The 23,176-nt window shown below is 50.1% G+C and overlaps 1 protein-coding gene across 4 annotated transcripts in view; it reads right to left on the reverse strand.

Moving 5' to 3' along the window:
* Positions 1-12,425: 12,425 nt before the first annotated feature.
* Positions 12,426-23,176, reverse strand: part of ALDH1L1 (aldehyde dehydrogenase 1 family member L1) — a 111,243-nt gene continuing 100,492 nt past the window's right edge. For all 4 annotated transcript variants that reach the window (XM_055344166.1, XM_055344164.1, XM_055344165.1 and 1 more), the window contains exons 18-23: positions 22,400-22,499; positions 21,010-21,108; positions 18,623-18,788; positions 15,778-15,883; positions 14,562-14,761; positions 12,426-12,724 (exon numbers count right to left, since the gene is read on the reverse strand). In XM_055344166.1, the coding sequence (XP_055200141.1) occupies positions 12,669-12,724; positions 14,562-14,761; positions 15,778-15,883; positions 18,623-18,788; positions 21,010-21,108; positions 22,400-22,499 (727 nt within the window). In that variant the 3' untranslated portion in view covers positions 12,426-12,668. The remainder of the gene's footprint in view (positions 12,725-14,561; positions 14,762-15,777; positions 15,884-18,622; positions 18,789-21,009; positions 21,109-22,399; positions 22,500-23,176) is intronic.

Here is a 23,176-nt window from a genome sequence, read left to right on the forward strand (position 1 = left end):
TTAGTTGAGCATAAAGTTCAGGGTCCACTTCTGGGTTCTCTGTTCTGTTCCATTGATCTATGTGTCTGTTTTTGTGCCAGTACCACACTGTCTTGATGAACACAGCTTTGTAGTACAACCTGAAATCTGGCATTGTGATGCCCCCAGATATGGTTTTCTTTTTTTAAAATTCCCCTGGCTGTTTGGGGTCTTTTCTGATTCCACACAAATCTTAAAATAATTTGTTCTAAGTCTCTGAAGAAAGTCCATGGTATTTTGATAGGGATTGCATTATACGTGTAAATTGCCCTGGGTAACATTGACATTTTCACAATATTAATTCTGCCAATCCATGAGCATGGAATATTTTTCCAACTCTTTGTGTCTTCCTCAATTTCTTTCAGAAGTGTTCTGTAGTTTTTAGGGTATATTTTGAGAACCATTTGAATGGTAAATGGTTCTCCAACCTTTTATTTTCAGGTTGTAGGTGTCCTTCTGTCTAAAATGAGTCTCTTGTAGACAGCAAATAGATGGGTCCTGTTTTTTTATCCAGTCTGAAACTCTGCGCCTTTTGATGGGGTCATTAAGCCCATTCACGTTCAGAGTTACTTGAACTTCTTCTTAAAGGGGAGTTTTAAGAGTCCCCCTTAAAATTTCTTGCAGAGCTGGTTTGGAGGTCACATATTCTTTCAGTTCCTGCCTGTCTTGGAAGCTCTTTATCTCTCCTTCCATTTTGAATGAGAGCCTTGCTGGATAAAGTATTCTTGGTTGCATGTTCTTCTCATTTAGGACCCTGAATATATCCTGCCAGCCCTTTCTGGCCTGCCAGGTCTCTGTGGAGAGGTCTGCTGTTACCCTAATATTCCTCCCCATGAAAGTCAGGGACTTCTTGTCTCTTGCTGCTTTAAGGATCTTCTCTTTATCTTTGGAATTTGCAAGCTTCACTATTAGATGTCGAGGTGTTGAACGGTTTTTATTGATTTTCGGGGGGGATCTCTCTATTTCCTGGATCCGAATGCCTGTTTCCCTTCCCAGATTGGGAAAGTTTTCAGCTAGGATTTGTTCAAATACATATTCTGGCCCTCTGTCCCTTTCGGCGCCCTCGGGAACCCCAATTAAACGTAGGTTTTTCTTCCTTAGAGTGTCATTTATTTGCCTTAATCTGTCTTCATGGTTCTTTAATTGTTTATCTCTTTTTTCCTCAGTTTCCCTCTTTGCCATTAACTTGTCTTCTATGTCACTCACTCGTTCTTCCACCTCGTTAACCCTCGTCGTTAGGACTTCTAGTTTGGATTGCATCTCATTCAATTGATTTTTAATTTCTGCCTGATTGGATCTAAATTCTGCAGTCATGAAGTCTCGTGAGGCCTTAATGCTTTTTTCTAGAGCCACCAGTAGCTGTAGAATAGTGCTTCTGAATTGGCTTTCTGACATTGAAGTGTAATCCAGATTTTGTAACTCTGTGGGAGAGAGGGCTGTTTCTGATTCTTTCTTTTGAAGTGAGGTTTTCCTTCTAGTCATTTTGCTCAGTGCAGAGTGGCCAAAAACAAGTTGTATTGGAACACGGGGGAGTATCACTGGTCCCTCTAGCTGGTCTTCTGGGGGAGGGGCCTGTTGCGCTGATTCTCAGGTGTTAGCACTTGGGGGAGCTGCTCTGCCCCTGCCTGCTGCAGGGCTCAGCGGGGGTTGTTTACCCCGTGAGGTCTCAGGAGGATCAGCGGCAGTTGCTATGGCAACTCTGGAAGCCTGGATTCAGCCTCCGCAGGAACTACGGGCTCGGGGCTCTTGGCTCTCCGTCCGCAGGGCCTGGAGGCTCCGGGGCGGGGCCGCTGATCTGCTCAGCTCGGGGCAGGAGCGTCCTTGCTGTCCTGGGCCCTCCCGGCCTCTGCCTGTCCCGGGGGAGGCCGGATCCTGGGCTGTGTCCCGGCGCCCTGTGCTCCGGGGCCTGTGTTGTTGGATTTGCGCTCCCGCCCCGCAGCTCCCTCCCTGGAGCCGCTCCCGAGCCCCTCCGAGCTGCTCCGGTGCGTGCTGCAGCCCTTAGGGAGCTCGGAGCACTCTCCTGCGCTCGCAGGTGTCTGTTAGTGTCCCCGGGAGCCTGAGGGCATCCCCGCCCTCCTGGGTCCTGCTCCAACTCCCTGCGAGCCCCTTTCCGCCCGCCCGGGAAGGTTGGTGCAGCTCCTGCTCCTCCGGGACGGGGCTCTCCTGTCCTGGGGACACTCGCCCCGGCCTCAGCCCGGCTCCTCGCGGGGCCCCTCCCCCTCGGAGGCCTTTTGTTTCTTTATTTCTTTTTCCCCCGTCTTCCTACCTTGATAGAAGCGCGGACTTTTCTCACTGTAGCATTCCAGCTGGTCTCTCTTTACATCTCAGGCCGAATTCGTAAATTTTCAGGATGGTTTGAAGGTTATCTAGGTAATTTGGTGGGGACAGGTGATTTGGGGACCCTGCTCTTCCGCCATCTTGCCCCTCCCCCACAGCATCCATTCCTGATCAAAAACTCTTCAGAGTGTAGGGATAGAGGGAACATTCCTCAACATCTTAAAAGCCATCTACGAAAAACCCACAGCAAATATCATTCTCAATGGGGAAGCACTGGGAGCCTAAGATCAGGAACAAGACAGGGATGTCCTCTCTCACCACTGCTATTCAACATAGTACTAGAAGTCCTAGCCTCAGCAATCAGGCAACAAAAAGACATAAAAGGCATTCATATTGGCAAAGAAGAAGTCAAACTCTCCCTCTTCACAGATGACATGATACTGTACCTAGAAAACCCAAAAGCCTCCACCCCAAGATTGCTAGAACTCATACAGCAATTCGGCAGTGTGGCAGGATACAAATCGATGCCCAGAAGTCAGTGGCATTTCTATACACTAACAATGAGACTGAAGAAAGAGAAATTAAGGAGTCAATCCCATTTACAATGTCACCCAAAAGCATAAGATACCTAGGAATAAACCTAACCAAAGAGGGAAAGGATCTATACCCTAAAAACTATAGAACACTTCTGAAAGAAATGGAGGAAGACACAAAGAGATGGGAAAATATTCCATGCTCATGGATTGGCAGAATTAAAAAGTCAGTGCTTGGAGACTTCCACGAATGGTCAAAGCCAAAGGCACGGGTCTCCTTGGTCAGATCCTGATCTGCAATCCCTGTGAGTAAAATACGCATTAAGGTTGGTGTCGAGAGCCTGGGTGGAACCCCAGCTCTCCCAACACCAATACAGGGAAGCATTTATGATTTACTTTAAAATGCCTTTCCTTTACTTCTCAGTTATAGTAAAGTGAGGGCAAAATAATAATTTTATTGAGGTCACATGTATATGATCTGTCCATCTTGGGGGATATGAAAAGGTGATAGAAAATATTTGTCATAGGGATCCCTGGGTGGCGCAGCGGTTTGGCGCTTGCCTTTGGCCCAGGGCGCGATCCTGGAGACCTGGGATCGAATCCCACGTCGGGCTCCCGGTGCATGGAGCCTGCTTCTCCCTCTGCCTATGTCTCTGCCTCTCTCTATCTCTCTGTGACTATCATAAATAAATAAAAATTAAAAAAAATTTAAAAAAAAAAGAAAATATTTGTCATAGAAAATAAAGATAGTGGAACAAGCAGGGTTGATCATTAATTCAAGTCTTCCCCCACCATTTGATATTTTGGTTGCTTTAAAATATATATAATAGAGTTTTATTATGTATTAGGGCCAGGGGGACACCCATGTATCACTGTAGCCCTCAGAATAAACTGTGTCAACAAGCAACCCCACCGTTTATGACAAGAAAGGTCGCTTTCTTGCTTCTGCCATAAATCCACTGAAGTCCCTTGGAGCTGCAAGAAGACAGACCAGCACCCTCTCCTATGTTGCTGGTCACCATCTCAGCTTGGAGAAGGGTCTCAGTCCAGACACTAATTGATCTGGCCCAGAGTGACAGTATACTTCCCCTCACACTTCATTGGCCAGAATTAGTCTCGTGGTTCCATCTCCTCAGAAGAGGACCAGGAAGTGCAGTTCTCCCTGTGTCTGGAAGGCAAGGAAAACTTGATATGGGCAAAGAGTGCTGATGCCTCCCTCCAGCCACTCTTATTACTTAGTTCCTTATGATTCCTTTTCAGAAACGTGATTGCTGATTCGAACAAAAGTCTCCTTGCCTTTGCAATATTTGTATTTATTCCCTGCTATACTGCATTGCCCAAAACTCATTATGCAAGTAAGAGGCAGTGATGCTACCAAGCAATGATGTTCTTCATCTGAATGAAAAATATATCTACTGATTCAGCCTTAACAATGAGCAGGGGAAGGGCTCCTCTTTCGAGCTGAGTTTCATCCTCTCTTAGGCATCGATGTGATGATCGCCCCTTCTTTCTCAGGCATGATAACATTTTTCTGTCTCCAGTGGAACGTTCCCATGGTTGCACAGCATGTTACACCCCACTTTTCCCACCCCTTTCATATAAACACTCTGAAAGAGCTATATGTACCTACTTTCCCAGCACCTCCTCTCATTCTCCCTGGGCTTTTGCCCTGAGTCCTCCTCCAAAACAGTATACCCCAAGGTTAACAATAACCTCCTTGTTGACAGAACCAGGGGTCAGTCTTCAGTTCTCATCCTACACAGCATTTGACACCATCAATTAATGGCTCCTCCTCCTTAAAGACCCTTTCCAAGCTTGGTGTTCAGAATATCACCCACTCAATTCTCGTCCTACATTTATGGCCACTACTCATTCACCTTTACTGGCTCCTCCCCATCTCCTCAGTCTCAAAACACTGGCAATGCCCCCAGGACATGTCCTTAGTCTGCACTTCTCCTCTACTTATACATATGCCCCAGCTGAGCTAATCCAGGGTCATGTCCTATTTAAGGACCTTCAATGGCGATGATGCCCTAATCCACATCTTCAACCAGGACCACTCCCCTTAATTTCACTTGTGTAATCTGTATCCTTGGCATCTCTAGTGCAGATGCTTAATAGGCATTTCAAATTTCACACATCCAAAACCAGCTCACTAAACCTTCCTTCCCAACTTGCTTCTATGTCCTTTGCATCTCACTAAATGGCACTTACAGGCTTCAGTAGTGCAAACCAAACATCTTGACATTATTCTCAACTCTTCTTTCTTTCACACTCCCATACTCAATCTATCAGCAAATCTTATTAGTTCTACTTTCAAAAATTGTCAAAAAAAAGTCAATCCCCCTCACTTCCACCACTACCTTCTCTTGTCATCTAAACTAGAGGAGTAGCCTTCTAATGGTGTTCTTGCTTCTACATATGTCCCTTAGAGTCTAATTGCCACACTTAAACATTGATTCAGATACTACATTTCTTAAAATCATCTCTATCAGTTAGCTTTGGCTGCATAAAAAACCACCCCAAAACTGCATGACTAGAAACAACATTCATTTATTTATCTCATGATTCTGTGAGCCAATAATTTGGATTGAGCCCAGTTGAGTGGCCTATCTGCTGGTCTCCTCTGGGGCTTATGCACATGCCTGTAGTCAGCTGCTGACCATCTAGGTGGCTATGCCTCTGGGGCCCATCAGTGCTGAGCCACATGTCTCTTAACCTCCACCAGGCTGGCTCAAGCTTGTTTACAGGGTAGGAGGTGCTTCCAAGCAGAAGGAGTGACATCTTCATGTCTTCTTGAAGCCAAGCCTTGGATCTGGTGCAACGTCACATCTGTCACATCTTACTGGTCAAAGAAAGTCACAAGGCCAACCAAATTCAAGAGATGGAGAAATAAACTCCATTTCTTGATGGAAACAGTGTCACATATTTAACAATGTCCTATGTCTTTCCATTCCCTTCAGATCTCTACTCAAATCCCACCTAATCAGAAGGATCTTTCCTGGATATCTATATAAATAGTACCTCTCCCATTCCACTCTCGCCCAAAGACAGCATTCCCAATTCCCTCACTGCTGTATTTTTATCCAAATACTTACCACTACAGGATATATACTAGACTTATTTACTGTTGGTTTCCTGTTTTTCATCTACCAGAATTTGCCGGGGCAGAAACTTCCTCTTGGAAAGTATCTGGCACATAGTAGGTACTCAATATCTAATTGTGGAATAAAGAAATGGATAGATATCTGAATCAGCTATTGATTCAATCTGATGATAATAATAGTAACAGAATCTGCTGACACTGAGCACTGACATCACAGATAAACATGCTGAACACATCAGGTTCATTGTCTTTTTTTTTATTATTATTCATTGTCTTCTAACTCTTGCAATTACCCTGGGAAGTAAGGACTACGAAGATTGCACTCTATAGATGTGAAAAACTAAGGATCAGGGAGGAAGTTATATACTTATCCAATGTCACAGAGTTATTAAGTGACAGAGTGAATATTTGAATGCAGGTACATGAAAATGCCCTTTCATGGTCAGTGGAGGTGATTCTGTTTTTCTTTAAATCATCCTTGTGTTCCAAGGATGCACACAATTTGGCCATAATGAATTATTCTCCACATATAGACTGATTCAATTTATGAGCATGTCACCACAGATTTTAACTATCTTGCCACTTGTGTGTTCATTCCATTTCATTTAGTTTTATGCTGTCTTTGTCAAGTTTGAACACTAGATATGTGATAGCTCTGTGTAAAGAATTAGAAAACGTTTATCTTTTTCTATGCACTGAACATAGGTATGAAAATTATCTATTTCTTAACAGTTAAAGAAAAACTTCCCTGGTCTGAGCTGAGAGCCTAATGCTGCCTCCTGGTCTTCAGTTCCCCCATTTCTAGGCACATGGGAGACTGAACCTCCTGCACCCTTGGTTGAGTGGATCTCTGGTGGCTAGCCTGGGGTAGTTGGTTAGGAGCAGAAGTGACATGTCATTTCCAGTGAAGAGCATCTAAGTGCTCACACAGACTCTCCAAGGTGTCTTTCCCTCTGTCATGGCAGAGGTCATTATCTTGGAACAAGAAGCACTGGAACACAGCCCCTGACAATCTGTGATGGACATATAACATAAGTGAGAAGCAAACTCATTGAGTTGTTAGGCTAGCCAGTCCTGAATGATACAGAAGTAACTCCTTGGTGGCTCTTCCATGTTTTTTCAAAAGTAAACAAATCTTGTCAGGTTCTTTACTAATTCTTGAAAGAATTGTAGTAATGTGTTTTTTTTCTAGAAGATAACCCATTGCAGTGAGAATTTAGAATGATCAGCATACAACTTTATCCATTTGGTCAATACATATTTATTGAGCCCCTATTATACATGAAGCCTGTCCTAAGCACTGGGAATTGTGAAGTAAAAAAGCTGTGCATCCTGCCCTCATTTTTTTTCAGTAGACACTCAGCATTTGTTTGATGAACAAATATGACTTTAATATAAACCAGACCTTGAAATTAATCTAACCCACTCAATGAATCATATGGAAGCTAACATTTGTCTTGTCCTCACTTTTAGGCAATTTTCAAAACCTTTTATGGATTGAAGCATGGAGAAAGTTCAGTAACTCACCTAAGGCCAGGATGAGACACATTTATCATGTCATTCATTCCTAGGTCTTTATCAAATCTCTACTATGTACCAAGATTGTATTTCTAAGTGAATTGGTCTCATGCATGTGTTCTGGGTAGGACTGCTTACTGTACGGAAGGATTTCAATTTGATGCTCTTTGTAGAGTGATGTATGTCCTCATGTCTTTAACGTATCTACTATTAAACCCCTGCATTTGTTTGAAATACAGTTTATAAGGACACTTCACTCCTTGGCCCCTGCTCAGCAGACCCCACAACACTGGGATTGTGGTTAGAGTACCCTGCAGAGACTTGCCACCCAATGTACCTTACACATTCCCATAGGAGAAGCAGCACTTTTGGAGGATTACTGATGGATGTGCAACCCAATCAGGCATCTAAGTATGCACTCACATAACCAGATATTCTCTGGAACATTCTTTGCTCCTATGCTTTCCTCTGCCTGTGTCTCTTTGGATACACAAACCATCTTTTCTTTGGGGTTTTCCCAAGAGGAGCAGTTCACAGGAAAGCATACGGAACAATGAGGAATTGTTGAACTTAGAGGGAGAAGGGAAAGGAGTTTCCACCATACAATCCCACATATCCCCCAAAGACCATTTCCCTCTGCCATGAAGGGGTCACCTTCCTCACCTTCGCCCTTGCAGCACCTGCCATGTCCACCTCTTCCCTTAGCCACCTCATTCTTGTACACCTTTCAAAGTCCTCTCCCTTGTATTACATAGAGAAAGCCGGGGTCATCTTCAGATCCTGAACATCCCACAGCAGCCCCTTTTTACCTCATCAGAACATTTCTTCTGAAGAAATGCAAAGCTTTGCCTGAAATGGCTTATGGTAAATTCTATCTCCTCTGGATCATCATGTTTAGATCAAGTCAGATCGACAGAGAGCTACAGCTGGGCCTCAGAGTCCATCCTCCTCCCCACTGTATTTGGAGAGTGTAGTGTTCCAACCATGCTACCAGGCTGGTCCCTTGTGCAGCCAGTGGGCCTACATGTGCTCAGCCTACCTTGGGGAAGGTCATAAGAAACAGCAGTCTACACCTTAACACCCTACTATAAAATAGAGAAGGCAGTGGTCATCACATCATAATTTTTTTTCCTAAGGAGGACTCACAAGATGGGTTTCTTTCTGTACTCCAGAAAAACTAGTTTGCTTCTTCTCACATATGGACACTGTGAATTAGGTCACAGGTCAGGTTCCCTCACACTCTTGTCAGTTAGAAAGCTCTGAGCTAAATTGTGGTCCAATTTTTTTTCAAGAATTTATTTATTTATTCATGAGAAACACACAGAGAGAGGCAGAGACACAGGCAGAGGGAGAAGCAGGCTTCCTGCAGGGAGCCTGATGTGGGACTCGATCCCAGGACCCCAGGATCATGCCCTGAGCCAAAGGCAAACGCTGAACCTCTGAGCCACCCAGGCATCCCTGTGGTCCAACTTTAAAATGGTATAAAAGTTCACACTTTTGATACCAACCACACTCCTGATTTTATCCTTCTGCTGTATTCCTCTTTGCCCCAATTCGCTCATGCATTTCAGATGCAATGAAACGCCGGGACACCTGCACCCCGATGTTTATAGCAGCAATGTCCACAATAGCCAAACTGTGGAAGGAGCCTCGGTGTCCATCGAAAGATAAATGGATAAAGAAGATGTGGTCTATGTATACAATGGAATATTCCTCAGCCATTAGAAACGACAAATACCCACCATTTGCTTCAATGTGGATGGAACTAGAGGGTATTATGCTGAGTGAAGTAAGTCAATCGGAGAAGGACAAACATTGTATGGTCTCATTCATTTGGGGAATATAAATAATAGTGAAAGGAAATAAAGGGGAAAGGAGAAAAAATAAGTGGGAAATATCAGAAAGGGAGACAGAACATGGAAGACTCCTAACTCTGGGAAATGAACTAGGGGTTGGTGGAAGGGGAGGAGGGCGGGGGTGGGGGTGACTGGGTGGTGGACACTGAGGTGGGCACTTGACGGGATGAGCACCGGGTGTTATTCTGTATGTTGGCAAATTGAACACCAATAAAATATAAATTTATTATTAAAAAAATAAATACATTTTATTATGTTTCTAAAATGCCTTGAATTCTTCTGTTAATGTGGAGAAAGATAAATGCATTTAAAATTATGAAAAGACACGCTTATTTGTCCCGTGTACCAGTGACTGTTGGCAAGTCATCTTGGTTGATACACACCTCCATTGTGCTGGGGGTTTCCCTGCCACCGTGACACAGGCTCCCCAAACCCGTGTAAATTCCTAGGTGAGAAGAGCACTAGGAGCATCTTTATTCTATCTAGATGACTGGGTAGGCCCCTAGATGGTGGCTGTCACCAGAAAGACCAAGCCATCATTAGAAGTTTGGCATCTTCAGCCCCCCACCTCCAACCAATCTCCAGAGAGGGGACAGGGGCTAGAAACGGAGTCAATGATTGAACATGACTATGTGAGGAAAAGCCCATAAAAATCCCAGTAGTATGGGGTTTGGAGAGCTTCCAGGTTGGCAAAGACATCCACACTGTTTGTTAGAGAGATGATCCACTCCAACTTCACAAGGACGGAAAGTCCTGGGCTCAGGACTCTCCCAGATGTCACTCAATGCATCTCTTCATCTGGCTCTTTATCATACCCTTATTACACTGGCAAACATAAGTATTTCTCTGAGTTCTGTGAGCTTCTCCAGAAAATTAATGTAAGGTGGGAGTCATGGGAATCTCCAAATTAGGTAGAAGTTGTGGGGTAACCTGGAGACCTGCTCTTTGTGACTGGCATCTAAAGTGCGTAGGAACAGTTGTGGGACTGAGCTCTTAACCTGTGGGACCTGACACTATGACTGGGTGGATAGCGTCACATTGATTTAAATTGTAAGACACCCAGCTGGTGTCACAGAGAATTGCTTGATGTGGGAAACACCCCTCACATTTGGTGACCAGAAGTGTCAAAAGTGAAGTGTTCCATGTAAAAGTAAAGGAGTCACCACAGGAAAAAAAATACATAGGAGGGGAAAGCAGGTGGTTTCTCTTGTATACTTACTTTACAGTTTCAGGAGAATTCTTGAAGAGAGGGGAAGCTAGCAAGGTAGGAGCCCAGCCAGGCACATCTAAACAGAGGTGTCAAGTGGAACTGTAGGGGGGCCACCTGGCTGAAACCAAGCTCTGTGTGTGTTATCTGAAGAGGGAGGAAAAGGCTGTCCTGGTTCTATTTCGGTTCAGATGAGCCTGTGCTCCACCTGTTGTCTGCTCCTCCGCTGTGAAGGGCTTTTTGCAGGGAAGCCAGGGCTGACCCCTCTGGATGTGGGGCAGACTTCCAGCTGCATTAGCTGGACGCCACTGTTGGTGCCCTGGCCCTGGGGCGTTTGAGGTGAAACAAAGGGGCCTGGGAAAGGGGCAGGCGTAGGGACTCATCTGGTTGGATGTGTGTTAAGGCGGGTCTGCCTTTGGACAAGAAAGGTCTTCTCTTAGGGAGGTGGTTCTCCATCATCAAACATCACGATCATTTCCCAGGTAGGGAACAGAGTCCAAAAGGCTTAGGCTGAGCTGAAAAACACATTTCTTCCCTTCTGTGGGCACAAGAATTGAGATCACAGTTCCAGGGCTGGGGTGAGATGGCCCTGGGGCACCAGGCAAGCAGGCAGGCGGAATCCGGCCTGAGCACTTCCCATGGGGCCTGGAGTGGGTCAGGGCTTCAGGGCTCTGAGTCAGATTTGTTTGCTCTTCCTGACCCTCTAAGAAGGTTTTGTGAGAAGTTGCAGCCTGATGGCAGTGGTTCATGGGGCGTCGAGAGAAGGGATCGCTCCATTCTTGGGGCAGAGTAGACATGGAGGTACAGGTCCCCCCGCCCCAAGGTGGCAGCAATGCCCAGTGAGGTGGCTTGCTCCCCCAGACCACCACAGCTAAGGCCTGGCCCCAGCAATGAAGGAGCTGGGGACTCAGTACCAAAGGGCCTAATAACGTTTCTGCCTCAATTTTCTTGCCTACAAACGGGAACAAAAATAGTTGGGCTAATGGAAGGATTAAATGAGGTAGATACACAGAGATGGCCTTAGAACCCCCAGACCTCCAGTTGGCGCTCAGTGAACCACTGCTTCTCATGATTACTACCACTCACAAGGGGGGTCTGGATGGGCCTTCTGTAGAAGTATACCTTGAATGGAAGAGAAGGCTTAATGGAAGGAAGCCAGGCATGGGGACCTTTGTGGGTTGGGGACGGTGTCATAGGCCCCAAGGGGCAGAGTCGGCCACAGGGGGAGGATTGCAGCTGCTCCCAGATGAGCAAAGGCTGGGCCAGAACACTCCTAGCACAGCCTGCAAGGCGAAGAGGAGAACTTCAGATGCTGCGGAGCCCAGAGGGGCAGAGCTGGGGGGCAGTAGGGGGCTGGAATGCCAAGAAGAGAGTGCCATGTGGGGTAAACTGAGGCAAGAACAGGTAAGTGGAGGTGTGATGTTTGGGACCTAGGGGGTAGGCCCAGAGTCCTGCAGCATGAGAGAAGAAAGAGAGAACAAAGTGGAGGGACAAGAATCCACAGAGATACACAGAACACATGATAGAGTGAGCTCTGAAACCCCGGTCTGGGGCAGCACAGCCCCCCCCCCCCACTGCCCTTGGGTCAGCTGAGGTCAGCTCCTGGCAGGCTGCAGCGCTGGCAACAGTGTGAGGCCTGCCTGAGGAGCTGCAGGCAGGACAGGGCCTTTCTGGGCAGGGAGCGCTGTCCGTCCTGCTTCCTCTGCTCTGCACTTCCCAAGAGTCGTGCCATCAGAGGCTCCCGTGCCTCCCTTCATCTCAGCACCTACTTCCTCAGGCTGCAGTGGATGCACACCCAGTTGCCAGTGCTGCACCTCTCCCCAGGGCACCTTCCTTGAGCAATGCACTCGAGTGTTAGGACTTGCAGGGCCGCCCAGGATCCCCACAGGTGAAGCTTAGAGACACGGGGATCCTGCAGCCACTGGTCAGAATCTTTATTCACCCTGGGGCCACTTTCCCACTCATCCAGAGGCCACTGTGATCAGACAGGGGGTGCAGGTGGGAGGGCTTCCACATGGAGGTGCCACATGCACAGGAAGGGGTGAGAGGCCGAGACTCAGGGGGCAGCCCAGGCCTCCCCTGGGCAGGCAGGCTGGGTTGTGGGGGGCAAGAACACATCGTGGGGAAGGGGCTTTCTCTCAGGAGACCTTTCTTCAGTACTCAAAAGTAACCGTCTTGACCCGCAGGTACTCGTTCAGGGCCACCTCTCCTGCAAGACAGCAGGTGCCACGGGGAAGGTCACCTTCACAGCAGCAACTCGGGCGGGCCTCACCCTGTTGCCAGTGCTGCAGCCCTCTGACCTCACAGATCCCTGCGGCAACCATGTGGGGTCAGTGGAGGCTCAGCCCCAGTTACAGATGAAAAACCCAAACCCAGCAGGTGAGGCAGCTGTCGTGGGGTGGGGAAGCTGAGGATCCCACTGTGGGTGTTGGGATACAGACTACTCTGGGCAACTATTCCAGAAACTTCCCTGCCCTGACTGCCTCCTCGTGAGGCTCGGCAGCCCCATCAGCCCGAGGGCAGTCAAGGGGCTTTCTGGTGCCCTCCTGCTACCCAGAGGTACCAGCCCATCCCCTGCCCCCATGGCCACCCCCTAGCTAATCGCAGGTCATGCTACTATGGGGAACAAGAGTTGCAAGCACCCAGAATTTGGCTGTGTTCTGCAGCTGGTGTGCTCGGCCTCACAACCAGTGCCTGGGGCCTGCAGTGCCTGGCATCTCCCCCACTCACTAAGGTTGGCTCCAGGAGCCATACTTCACCAGCCAGGCCTGCGGAGGTCCCCGGGCCAAACCCAGTGGGTTACTGGGGATGCCTGGTTTATGTGCACAGGACACAGGACGAGGTAGCTACAGAGAGGACAGACTGCAAGAGCTCGGGGGCAGAGCTGTAAGTGACAGAGATCAGATCCTGAGGACTCGGCATCCACAGCCTCCTGGATGACAGTGATCCTTGTAGATTCCAGTGGAAGAACCGAGATGGGGAAGCAGGAAAGAGTGGCAGGCAGGGACGAAGGGAGCAGTACTGTCCAACATGGTGTGTGTGTGCGCGTGTGTGTGCCTGTGCATGGGTGTGCCTGTGCGTGTGTGTGCCTGTACGTGTGTGCGTGAACCCCACCTCTGTGGGCACAGTGTTGGGCCTTGGGGTGTTGATGGGGCTCCTTTCACAAGCATCCCTGGGGTTTTCTGCAGGGTGTAAAAGAAGGAGTGGGGAGAAAGTGGAACAGCAACCTCTCCATGGTCAAGCCTCCCCTCCAACCTCCCTGAGGATCCTGAGCTGGGTTCAAGGATGGAGGCTCTAGGAGACAGCTGCTCTCCAGACGCTGTCCCCACTGCCCTGCCCCCACTCCTGGGTATTAGTGCTGGGATCCCCAACTGGAGGTGGTCCTCAGCGGCTGGATTCCATAGTGGCAGGACTGAGAGAGCAGTGCTCATGCTAAATCATGCAAGAGCCATGGAAAGAGGAGTGCCAGACCAGAACCCCTTCCCCTGGCAGGCCAGGCGGGCCTTGTGCTTGGCTACCCACCCACCTGGGTGACACCGTCTCTATGCTGGGGACTCACACTGCCCCACTGGCCTCCACACTTGGCTTCCACAGCTTCTCCGGTTTCTGTGAGTGAAGTTCTGACTGCGGCCCCCCCCAGGGTCCTGCTATGTGGCCCCCTGTCTGCTTCCCCAGCTTCCTCCCTCCATCAGTCCTCCCCATCCCTGCACTCAGGCCTCTCTCTGAAGCTCCAGGACCAAAGCTGCTGTCTCCTCTGCCAGGAACACACACCCTCAGGTCTTTATACAGCCTCCTCCAGCCACTCACACCTCAGGGCAGGTGCCACCCCCTTGGAGAGGCCCACCCTAGTCCCCACTAAAATTACCCTCCCAGTCCTCCTAGCCAGATCGCACAGACTTGCCCGTTGCCTAAACTCCCTAGCAGGATCTTGTTTTCTGTCTTCATTTTCACCTGCACCCCCTCCCACCCCAGTAAGAAGCGAGCCCCGGCCTCCAGGACAGGGCCTGGCATAAAGGGGCCTTAACAGATGTCCAGGATTAGGTTACCGAGGTCTTTGCCAAAGCCGGACTGCTTGAAGCCTCCGAAGGGAGCGGCCACGTCCGTCTTGTTGTACGTGTTGACAAACACGGTGCCTGCCTCCAGCCTGTCGCTGACGTACAGGGCTCTGTTGAGGTCTCTGGTGAAGACGCCGGAGGCCAGGCCGAACTCTGTGGCGTTGGCCCGAGACAGCACAGTGTCCACATCGCTGCATGGAAAACCCAGCAAGAACTCCGTGAGGAGGGTCACAGGGCCCCTCTGGCACTGCTTGCAGAAAGACCTGCACCTGCCTCCAAGGGAGGCCTGGCCTAAGGTGCCAGGCCCACAGCAAGTGTGGAAGGGTAGGGCAGCCAAGCGAAGAGCAGAGGATGACAGAGCGGAGCAGGGTCCTGTCATCATGGGCCAGCCCCTCGCTGTACAGACAGGGGGATGGGAGCCCAGGGACGGGGGCAGGCTGGGCACCACCACACACATCAGGCATTCCTCCGGGAGCTAGACCGGGGGCACCCACAGACATCAGAGACTTGAAGACTTAGCACACTGTATGCTTAGTAGATGGGAGAAAAGAATCTCATTCTAGTGCCATCAGCATGTGACGAAATTTTTGATAATTGTTTGACGGTTGGAAGTATAATGTATTGGAGATGACGTGTCACTCTGCAATCATCCCAAAGGTGCTACTCTGAAAGATCATGGGAAAAGAGCCCGTGGTAGAGCAATTACAGCCAGGCCGATTCCTCTCCCGTTAAACCAGTCTGGCCTCCATGACTTGCTGGACCAATAGGACTGGTATAAATGAGGTTCTCAGCTCTCTGAGGCCAACTGATGGTTCTGGAGGGTGCCGGGCAGCAGCAGCCTGACAGACCACAGAGCAGAGGTGGCCAGCTCCATGGAATCCTCACCAAATTGAAGACTCACAAGTGAAATAAGTAACTTGTTATTCCAAGTCACTGGGGCTTGGGGTGGTTATTATGCAGCAGTGGATAAGAGCAGAACCCAGCATGCTGTGAGGCACCAGAGTCCAAGAGGACACTCAGTGGGACCCAGCCCTGCTGGTCCCCTGGGGCTCTCCTAACTTCAGTGGTTGAGGAAGGCTTGGCAGGAAGCTCGGCTCCATCCAGCTACGTTCCCCTTCTGCAGCTCCCCTCCGCAAAGCTCAAGTGAAGACTGCAGTGAGGCACAGAAAAGGTCAGGTTCTCAAGAGACAGAAGCAGGACTCCCTACCCGTCAGCAAACCGAGAGATGATCATGATGGGCCCAAAGGACTCTTCCTTGGCTATGAACATGTGGTCCTCCACGTCTGTGAAAACAGTCGGCTCGAAGAAGAAACCTGAGGGGAGAGACAGCGGAGAGAGTCTGCGGGTGGGCGGTCCTCTCCCCAGCCAGGCCGGGCCCCGCCAGCTACCACACACACATCCCACTCCAGCACTGCCATTCGTGACACTGTGTGCTGGATGCTACATACTGTGAGTGGCTTTCCTGCCCAGACATACGAGTTCACAGGATCCTCGCAGTGATCTGCGGTGGATCAATGAAATGCTGCTGAGGAAAATGGGCAGCTCAGTGTTGGTCTGTGATAGAGTGGGGATTTTTTACCTAGTGCAGCCCCTCACATGACTCGCCATCAGTCCCCGTGCAGTAGGTTGAGTGGGGGAAGCCTCGCACACAGGTTCTGATGGACAGGACCTCCCAGGACTGCCTCCCGGCTTCCCAGCCCCTCGGTGCAGGTGCTGATGCCTTAGGTGCAGGGGCAAATGCTCTCCACCAGGATCCAGCCACCTGCTCTCCTGTCAACACATGACCACCCCCTACTCCCATCCAGACTGCTGCCCCTACAGACCCTAGTTGTAGATGGAGCCACCTCTGACAGCAGAAATGCTTCCTCTATTTCTCCTCTAGACACAGAGTCTTGGGACCCTGAGACCCTACTGGACTGAGATGTAATTTAGCCTGACTGAGGGAAATTGCCAGATTTGAATTTTTTTCTTTCTAGTTTTTAGAAAAACAACAACAAAAAACTAACTTTAAAAACAACTTAAAATATTCCATATTTTTCATACATTTACAAATTACATATATATTTAAAGATTTTTTTATTCATTCATGAGATACACAGAGAGAGGCAGAGACACAGGAGGAGGGAGAAGCAGGCTCCCCGCAGGGACCCCAATGGGGGACTCGATCCCAGGACCCAGGGATCACACCCTGAGCCGAAGGAGATGCTCAACCACTGAGCCACCCAGACGTCCCTATAAATTATATTTTAACGTTAATCACAATTTTTGAAACCTAAGTTAGGTATGAACACGTGTTGACTCATGTGTTATGGCCTGTATTCTCTCAGCCTACAGACTGCTAGCTGCCAGGCGCTGGAGGCCCTGGGCTGGGCAGGAGCTGTCCCTTTCTTGTTCTTTCTGTACTCTTCTCTGCCTCTCTGGACTCTGTGAGGGGGGACTACATGCCCGGCATCCCTCATCCTCTGATTTCTAGTTGGGTTTATATCTTGCAACTCTTCTCCTCATTGGGTTCCAAGAATTCTGCTCCCTCCTCTTGGCCCTCAAGCCAGTGGGTACTAATGGCAGCTGCCCAATATCCTGGTTTCTGCATGCTGCACCCTCTAACTGTTCTGCAAACCATGCCTTTGCTTCACTCTCTCCCATCACACCCTGAACTCTGGTCTTATGGACCTCTAGTCTACTGAGTCAGGGAAGGGGTTAGGCAGACAGTGGTCATCAGTGGCCAGGGAGCTCTGTGACACAGAAGCACCTATGGTCTGTGCCTGGATGTTATTTGAGCTGATTGATGAATTCACCAAGTGAGGAAATGAAGAGGTGTTTGCTAATCAGAGGAGCAGCAGAAGCCCAGGGAGCAGGAAAACGTGAGGTGTATTCAGAGAGAGTAAAATGTGGCTGGAGCATAGATCATGGGCAAGCCAGTTAGCAACAGACCATGGAAGACCCTGGTGTGAAGTGAGGAGTTGGAGCTTGCTGCTGCAGGGGACGGGTCACTGTAGAAGTTGCTTCAGTGTTGGGGGAGACATAATAAGACTCCTGGCAGCTACCATAAACAAAGGGTTAGCATGGCACAAGACATTCCTCAGGAAGCAGACGTGATGGTCCAGGTAAAACAAGCTGCAGAGGGTCAGCAGTATGGTAGCAGGGAAGGCAAGAAAGATTTTTAATTTGAGAGAATCAGGCAATTAATTTATAATAGATGGTCAAGAAAAGAGAGTCAAGAATTCATCGTTTCCTTCCCTCTTTCATTCCATCAAATTAATTCAGGTTTGGTGTGAGTCTCCGTGCTGGCATGAAGGACCTAATAGTATAGAAGACAGACACCACACCTATCCCCATATGGCAGGCAGTCTAACAGGGAAGCAGCTCAAACAGTCTGTGCCAAAGCCCTTGGCTCCAGTGACTTGACCAGATGGAAGATTCCAGAGAGGCAAGTGTATGTCTGGGTCAGGACACTCAGATAATGCGATGGATTTAGTACCCATTCAGTCTGAAGGGCCTGGGGTTCTACAGGTGGGTGTGTCTAGGTGGTCAGGATTTCTGGATGAGGAGGAGCCTGGAGACAGATATTTGGGAGGGTGTGAACCACTGCAGGGGTGAGATCCTCCAGGGAAATGGTCTGCCATGGGAAGCTTTCCAAGCGCAGAGAAGACTTGGGGATATACTTCCATTCAAGGTACAGGTGGAGAAGGAGGTTTAGCGAAAAGTGACCACTGACAAGTAATGCCAAAGCCAGAAAGCCACGAAAGCCAGTGCCATGGAATCCACAGGAGGAAAGAGTTTCAAGGATTCGGAGATGTTTATGGCGAATCAAAGTCCACTATGATACACATTAAACCAGCAGTGACTGGATTTCAGCTCTGGTGTCTTCACCTTGCTGGGACCACACCTGGTCTGGCAGGTGTGCAAACAGCCAAGGGCACCATATCTAATGTCCCGGATAAACCCGGAGGCCTGGGAGCCTAACCATGGCCTTCACATGCCTCCAGATAGAGCTGGGCAGGAAGCCAGAGGCCATGCTGCCTGCCCTGCAGTTCACCAGCGCTCTGACTGACCTGGCCGAGGGACCTGATGCCCACCACAGACCAGGGTGGCCCCCTCCTCCACACCATGTTGGCAGTACTCCACCAGCTTCCGTAGGTGGGCTTGGTGGTTCTGTGGCCCATGGTTGGTGTCCCGGTCTAGAGGGTTGCCAATTTTCATCTTCTTCACCTCTTCTACCTGTGGAAAGTCCTTCCAGTTAGGTCCTGCTCAGCATCCACCAATGCTCCAAACCTGATGCGCCTAACATGTCTGCATGTTAGTGACCAGCCACTGGCCGCTGAAGAAAGTCCACACACCCTAACGATGTTCCATATTCTGGTTCCAAGCCTGCCTTTCAGAGTGAAATCCCAAATGTACCCTATGCGGAAAGCTTAGTGTCAGACAAGCTGGGAAAACAGAGGTGTCCAGGGACACAGGGGAGTGCTGGAGATGGGCCCGCAAGGAGCGTGTCACTACCGTGGTCCTGCACCCAGCTTCAAGCGCTGAGAAGCTGAGAGAATGCTTGTCTGAGCTCCAGAATGTGGATGGGAGTGGGGCAGGGCAGCTCTGGTTCTGCAGGAGCGCCACGGTGACAGATCTAAGTGGAGTGGAGGGCCAGCTTTGAGGCCACCACTCTTGCCCTGACCTCTGCCTGCCTCCAAGGCCAGTCCCAAGACCCCTCCTCTGGGAAGCCTTCCTTATTGCCTCAGCCACGCTACAAGTAGGTCTAGGCTTTGCCCACTGAGACATGGATTTGGGTCTCGTACAAGATGTGCCAGGCGGCATCTGCCAGATTCTGGGGCTGGGTGCAGAGTCAGAAAAGCCTTTGAATATGGGTGCTGTGCTACAGAAGAGAACTCAGGGGGCATAACCAGTGAGAGGTAGACATCAGACCTTCCGGGCTCCAGGCTGGGGCTCGCCCCTCTCATTTTTGTCACATCTCTTCAGGCTTCTTCCCTAGTTTCTTAAAACCAAACAAAGCCAATGCCGCCCTCCCCATAGCTGTGTCAAGGTCAGGCCTGACTGGCCACCTCCTCCTCGGAGGCCAGGGCTACTTCACCCCTCCATTCAGGCTCTGCACCCCACCTCCCAGCCAGGCCTAATTGGATGCAGAAGACACCCTCTCACCAAGGACCCCTTAGCACAGTAGGCTGTTGCGCCCCTTCCTTGCTCCCACCTGGCCACCGACGACCCCCAGCCCCATCTGTCCCTAGGATGCCAAGAGCAGTAATGCTGAGTGTTCTGGTTGTGCAGCTCACTTCCTGTATTTGGGAACTGAGACTATCCTGACAGTTCTGCTGGGATTGTGACCTTTGCTATCACCCTGTGGGGGTTGATGACTCTCTTGCAGACTCCTAGAAGGGACTGGGGCTTGCTTAGCTCTGTGTTCCCCACAACTACACCCACTCAGTGAGCCGTCCCCTAGTGGGTCCTTTATCTTGACTCCCCATCTGTGCTCCAGGTTCAGCTAGTCCTGCCAGGCTGCCCAACTCCCAAACTATAGTGGGTTATGCATTATACTCATTTCCCATCGGGGTAGGCTTCGTTTCCCACCTCCTGAATCTGGGCTGGGCTGTGCCTTGCTTTGGCAGGTAGAATGTGGGAGAAACAAACTTTGGAGGTCCCAAGAGGCATTTACATTCCTATTCTCATAGGAGCCCTGCCATTGGCCTTGCATGTGTCCAAGCACATGCTGCAGGATGTCCACAGGGACAACAATGAACCATCCCAACACAGCCACCAAGTGCCCCCATGACCGCAGATGCATGAGCATGCTCAGTTGAACCTGGGCTGGTGCCCACACAGCCAACCCGCAGGGCTGTGCCTGCATAAATATCTGTTATCCTGAGCTACTAAGTTTGGGGAGTAGCTCATTATGTGAGCACCCACCCTGCAGCAGCCATGAGAAGTGGCTGCTGATGGTCGCAGGTCCAAGGAAGACCTCCTCCAGCCCATGGACACTCATAGCCAACAGCTGTTGACAGAGGACAAAAGCTTGGCCCATTGACCCCAGGGGGATCATTCATGCTCCAGAGCTCCTATCTGTGGGTCAGTCTAGGGCTGGATGTCACTCGAGACCGTGTCTTGTCTCTGTCCTCTCCTGGTCACTCCCACCTCCTGGGCTTCACCTGACAGCTTGCCCACAGTGAGCCACATACACCTGAATTCCTGGCTTAGGCTTCTCTGCTAGGGAGCTGACCTAGGAAGGATCCTTTTTGGTTATGTCAGTTTGAGCTGCAGGGTTACTATTTCTTCCTGAAACAGTAAAAAACAAGTGAAAAAGGATACAGCTTTGCCCAATGGTTTCCTCACTCAAGTGGACAGTGCCTGAAGCCACGTGGCCCAGCCCTGCCTCTCTGTCCCCAGCCCCCTGCAGCACACGTGGCTGCCCCAGTGAAGACTCTGCAGGAGAACTTACCACCTTCTGCACAAACTGGTCATGAATCGAGTCCTCTACAAAAAGCCGGCCCGCTGCAATGCAGTTTTCCCCTTTGTTGAAGAAGACAGAGCTCATCCCCTTCGAAGAATGGATAAGAATGCGAGCTTAGAGCCACTCCCAGGGTGCCAGCCCCCTATATCCCACCAGCCCCAGGTACCTCCTTCTTATAGGGAAGGGGAGGAATGTGTGTGTTCCAGTCTCCGATGGGATGGTGGGCCAGGCCCAGCCAGCAATGGGCACACAGATTCTATTCATTCTTTGATCATCTTAAGAGAACAGATGAGTCCCATCCCCTGGGGGACACCTGTGTCCACACTGCAGAGAGTGGAGGACGAGAGGGAGTGGAGTGGAGTGGAGTGTGCCTGGAGACACTATATACAAGGTGTTCCCTGGGGTGATGTAGGAGGGGTCAGAGCCCACTCTCTTGGGGCTGAGCCTGGAGAGTCTATTCGCTTGGAGTGGGCAGCAGTTGGCAGGCAAAGGCAGGCAGGCAGCCCCATGTTGTGGGAAGGACAGGGTGCCAGCCCAGGCCTGAGAGAACTCCTAGGAGTCCAGAATAAATGTTAGACCTGGTAGCCCTATGTGGGAGGTCTAGGGGAGGAGGGAGAGCTTGGCTTTCCTGGCAGCTGGGATTTAACTGCCCAGTGACATGGCCTAGGCCCCTGGCCCTACAGTAGTGGCCTTGGCACAGGGACCAAGAGCCTGCGCTGATGGACTTGCCTCCCTCAGTTTCCCTATCCGAGGCCCACTCCCTTTCATGTTCATGCTGGGCATCACACTGACCTCCAAGGCACAGTGAGACTTGGATGGAATGGGGCATACCTGGATGGAATGGATACCTGGTTGAAATGGCTTGCTCAGTTGTGGAGTGGGGGACAGAGGTGTGGAGAGGGGGACCAAGGCATAACAACGACAATGACAATATGAACATAAGAACCACTGACACACAGCACCTGCCACATCTTCTGTGCCCTTCAGGCTTATTAATAGCTTGTTGAACCCCTGGAACAGGAGTATTCTCCCCCCTGGTACAGGTGAAAGCACGAGGCCCAGAAACATGAAGTAGCTAGCCTGAGGCTGCCCCATGAGTCAATGGTGGGGATGGGCAAGTAGGCACAGCAAAAAGGAAAAGCCGTCTGCTGATTTCAGAACAGATGGACAGATGGAACTATGGCTTACATTTCCCATTCTGTGAAGCTGATCTCAGTAATCCTGACCATTATGAAACTTCTCAGTATGCTTGTTTTCTGGGAGGCATATGTCATTCCTTGCCCCCTAGGCCCCTTCCTCAGTCTAGGCCAAATGTGTGAGTTTGACTGTAGAGTCAGAGATGGGTGCCCCACCTCCACCCCCCCAGGCAGGCCCTCACCATCTGCACAGCCTTGCTGAGGTCACAGTCAGCAAAGATGATGAGGGGCGACTTCCCTCCCAGCTCCAGGGACACCTTCTTCACGTTACTCAGGGCGCAGCTGAAAGGGACAGAGGTTGGTAAGACTGGGTCCCTGGGATACTGAGACATGGGGGCTCCAGGTGGAGGGGCCAAGGGAAGCTCCAAAGAGGGCAAGCTTCTCCCCAGCCCCACGCGCATCAGTTCTCCCCTTTCCCTCCCCTTGCCACTCTGCTGCCTTCCTCTCCCATACCCAGGCCCATGCCCACCACAGGGCCTTTGCTCTCATAGCCCCCTCTGGCTCACTCCTCCTTCAGATATTCTCAAAGCTCATTCATCACTTCCTTTGGTCTCTGCTCCATCCCCTTGTTGGGGTGCCTGCCCCAAGTGCTCCCTATAATTTGCACACCCTTGTGGTCTGTGCCTGCTGTGCTTTGCTGCACGTTGTATTTGTGTCTGATCCTGCTCATCAAAGCATAAGTCCCACTGGGCAGACAGGCATTTGTCAGGTCATATGGCTGTGTTTGCTGGATATCCAACAAATAAACCAAACACAGAACCATTCCCCAGTTGGGACAGCTGCAATGCCATAGGGGCTTCGACACCTTGGATTTTTAGTGACAGGTGCAGAGAGAAGCTGGGGATCCTGTGCACACTGCCTCAGTGTGCACAAAGTGGACCTATTGATACTGTCCTCAGAGGGACACTCAAAGCACTGGGCTGGTGAAACACAGGCATGGCGCAGGGTGGGAGTGGGGG

This window comes from Nyctereutes procyonoides, unplaced genomic scaffold (genome assembly GCF_905146905.1).
Source record: "Nyctereutes procyonoides isolate TBG_1078 unplaced genomic scaffold, NYPRO_anot_genome, whole genome shotgun sequence".
Lineage (NCBI taxonomy): Eukaryota > Metazoa > Chordata > Mammalia > Carnivora > Canidae > Nyctereutes > Nyctereutes procyonoides.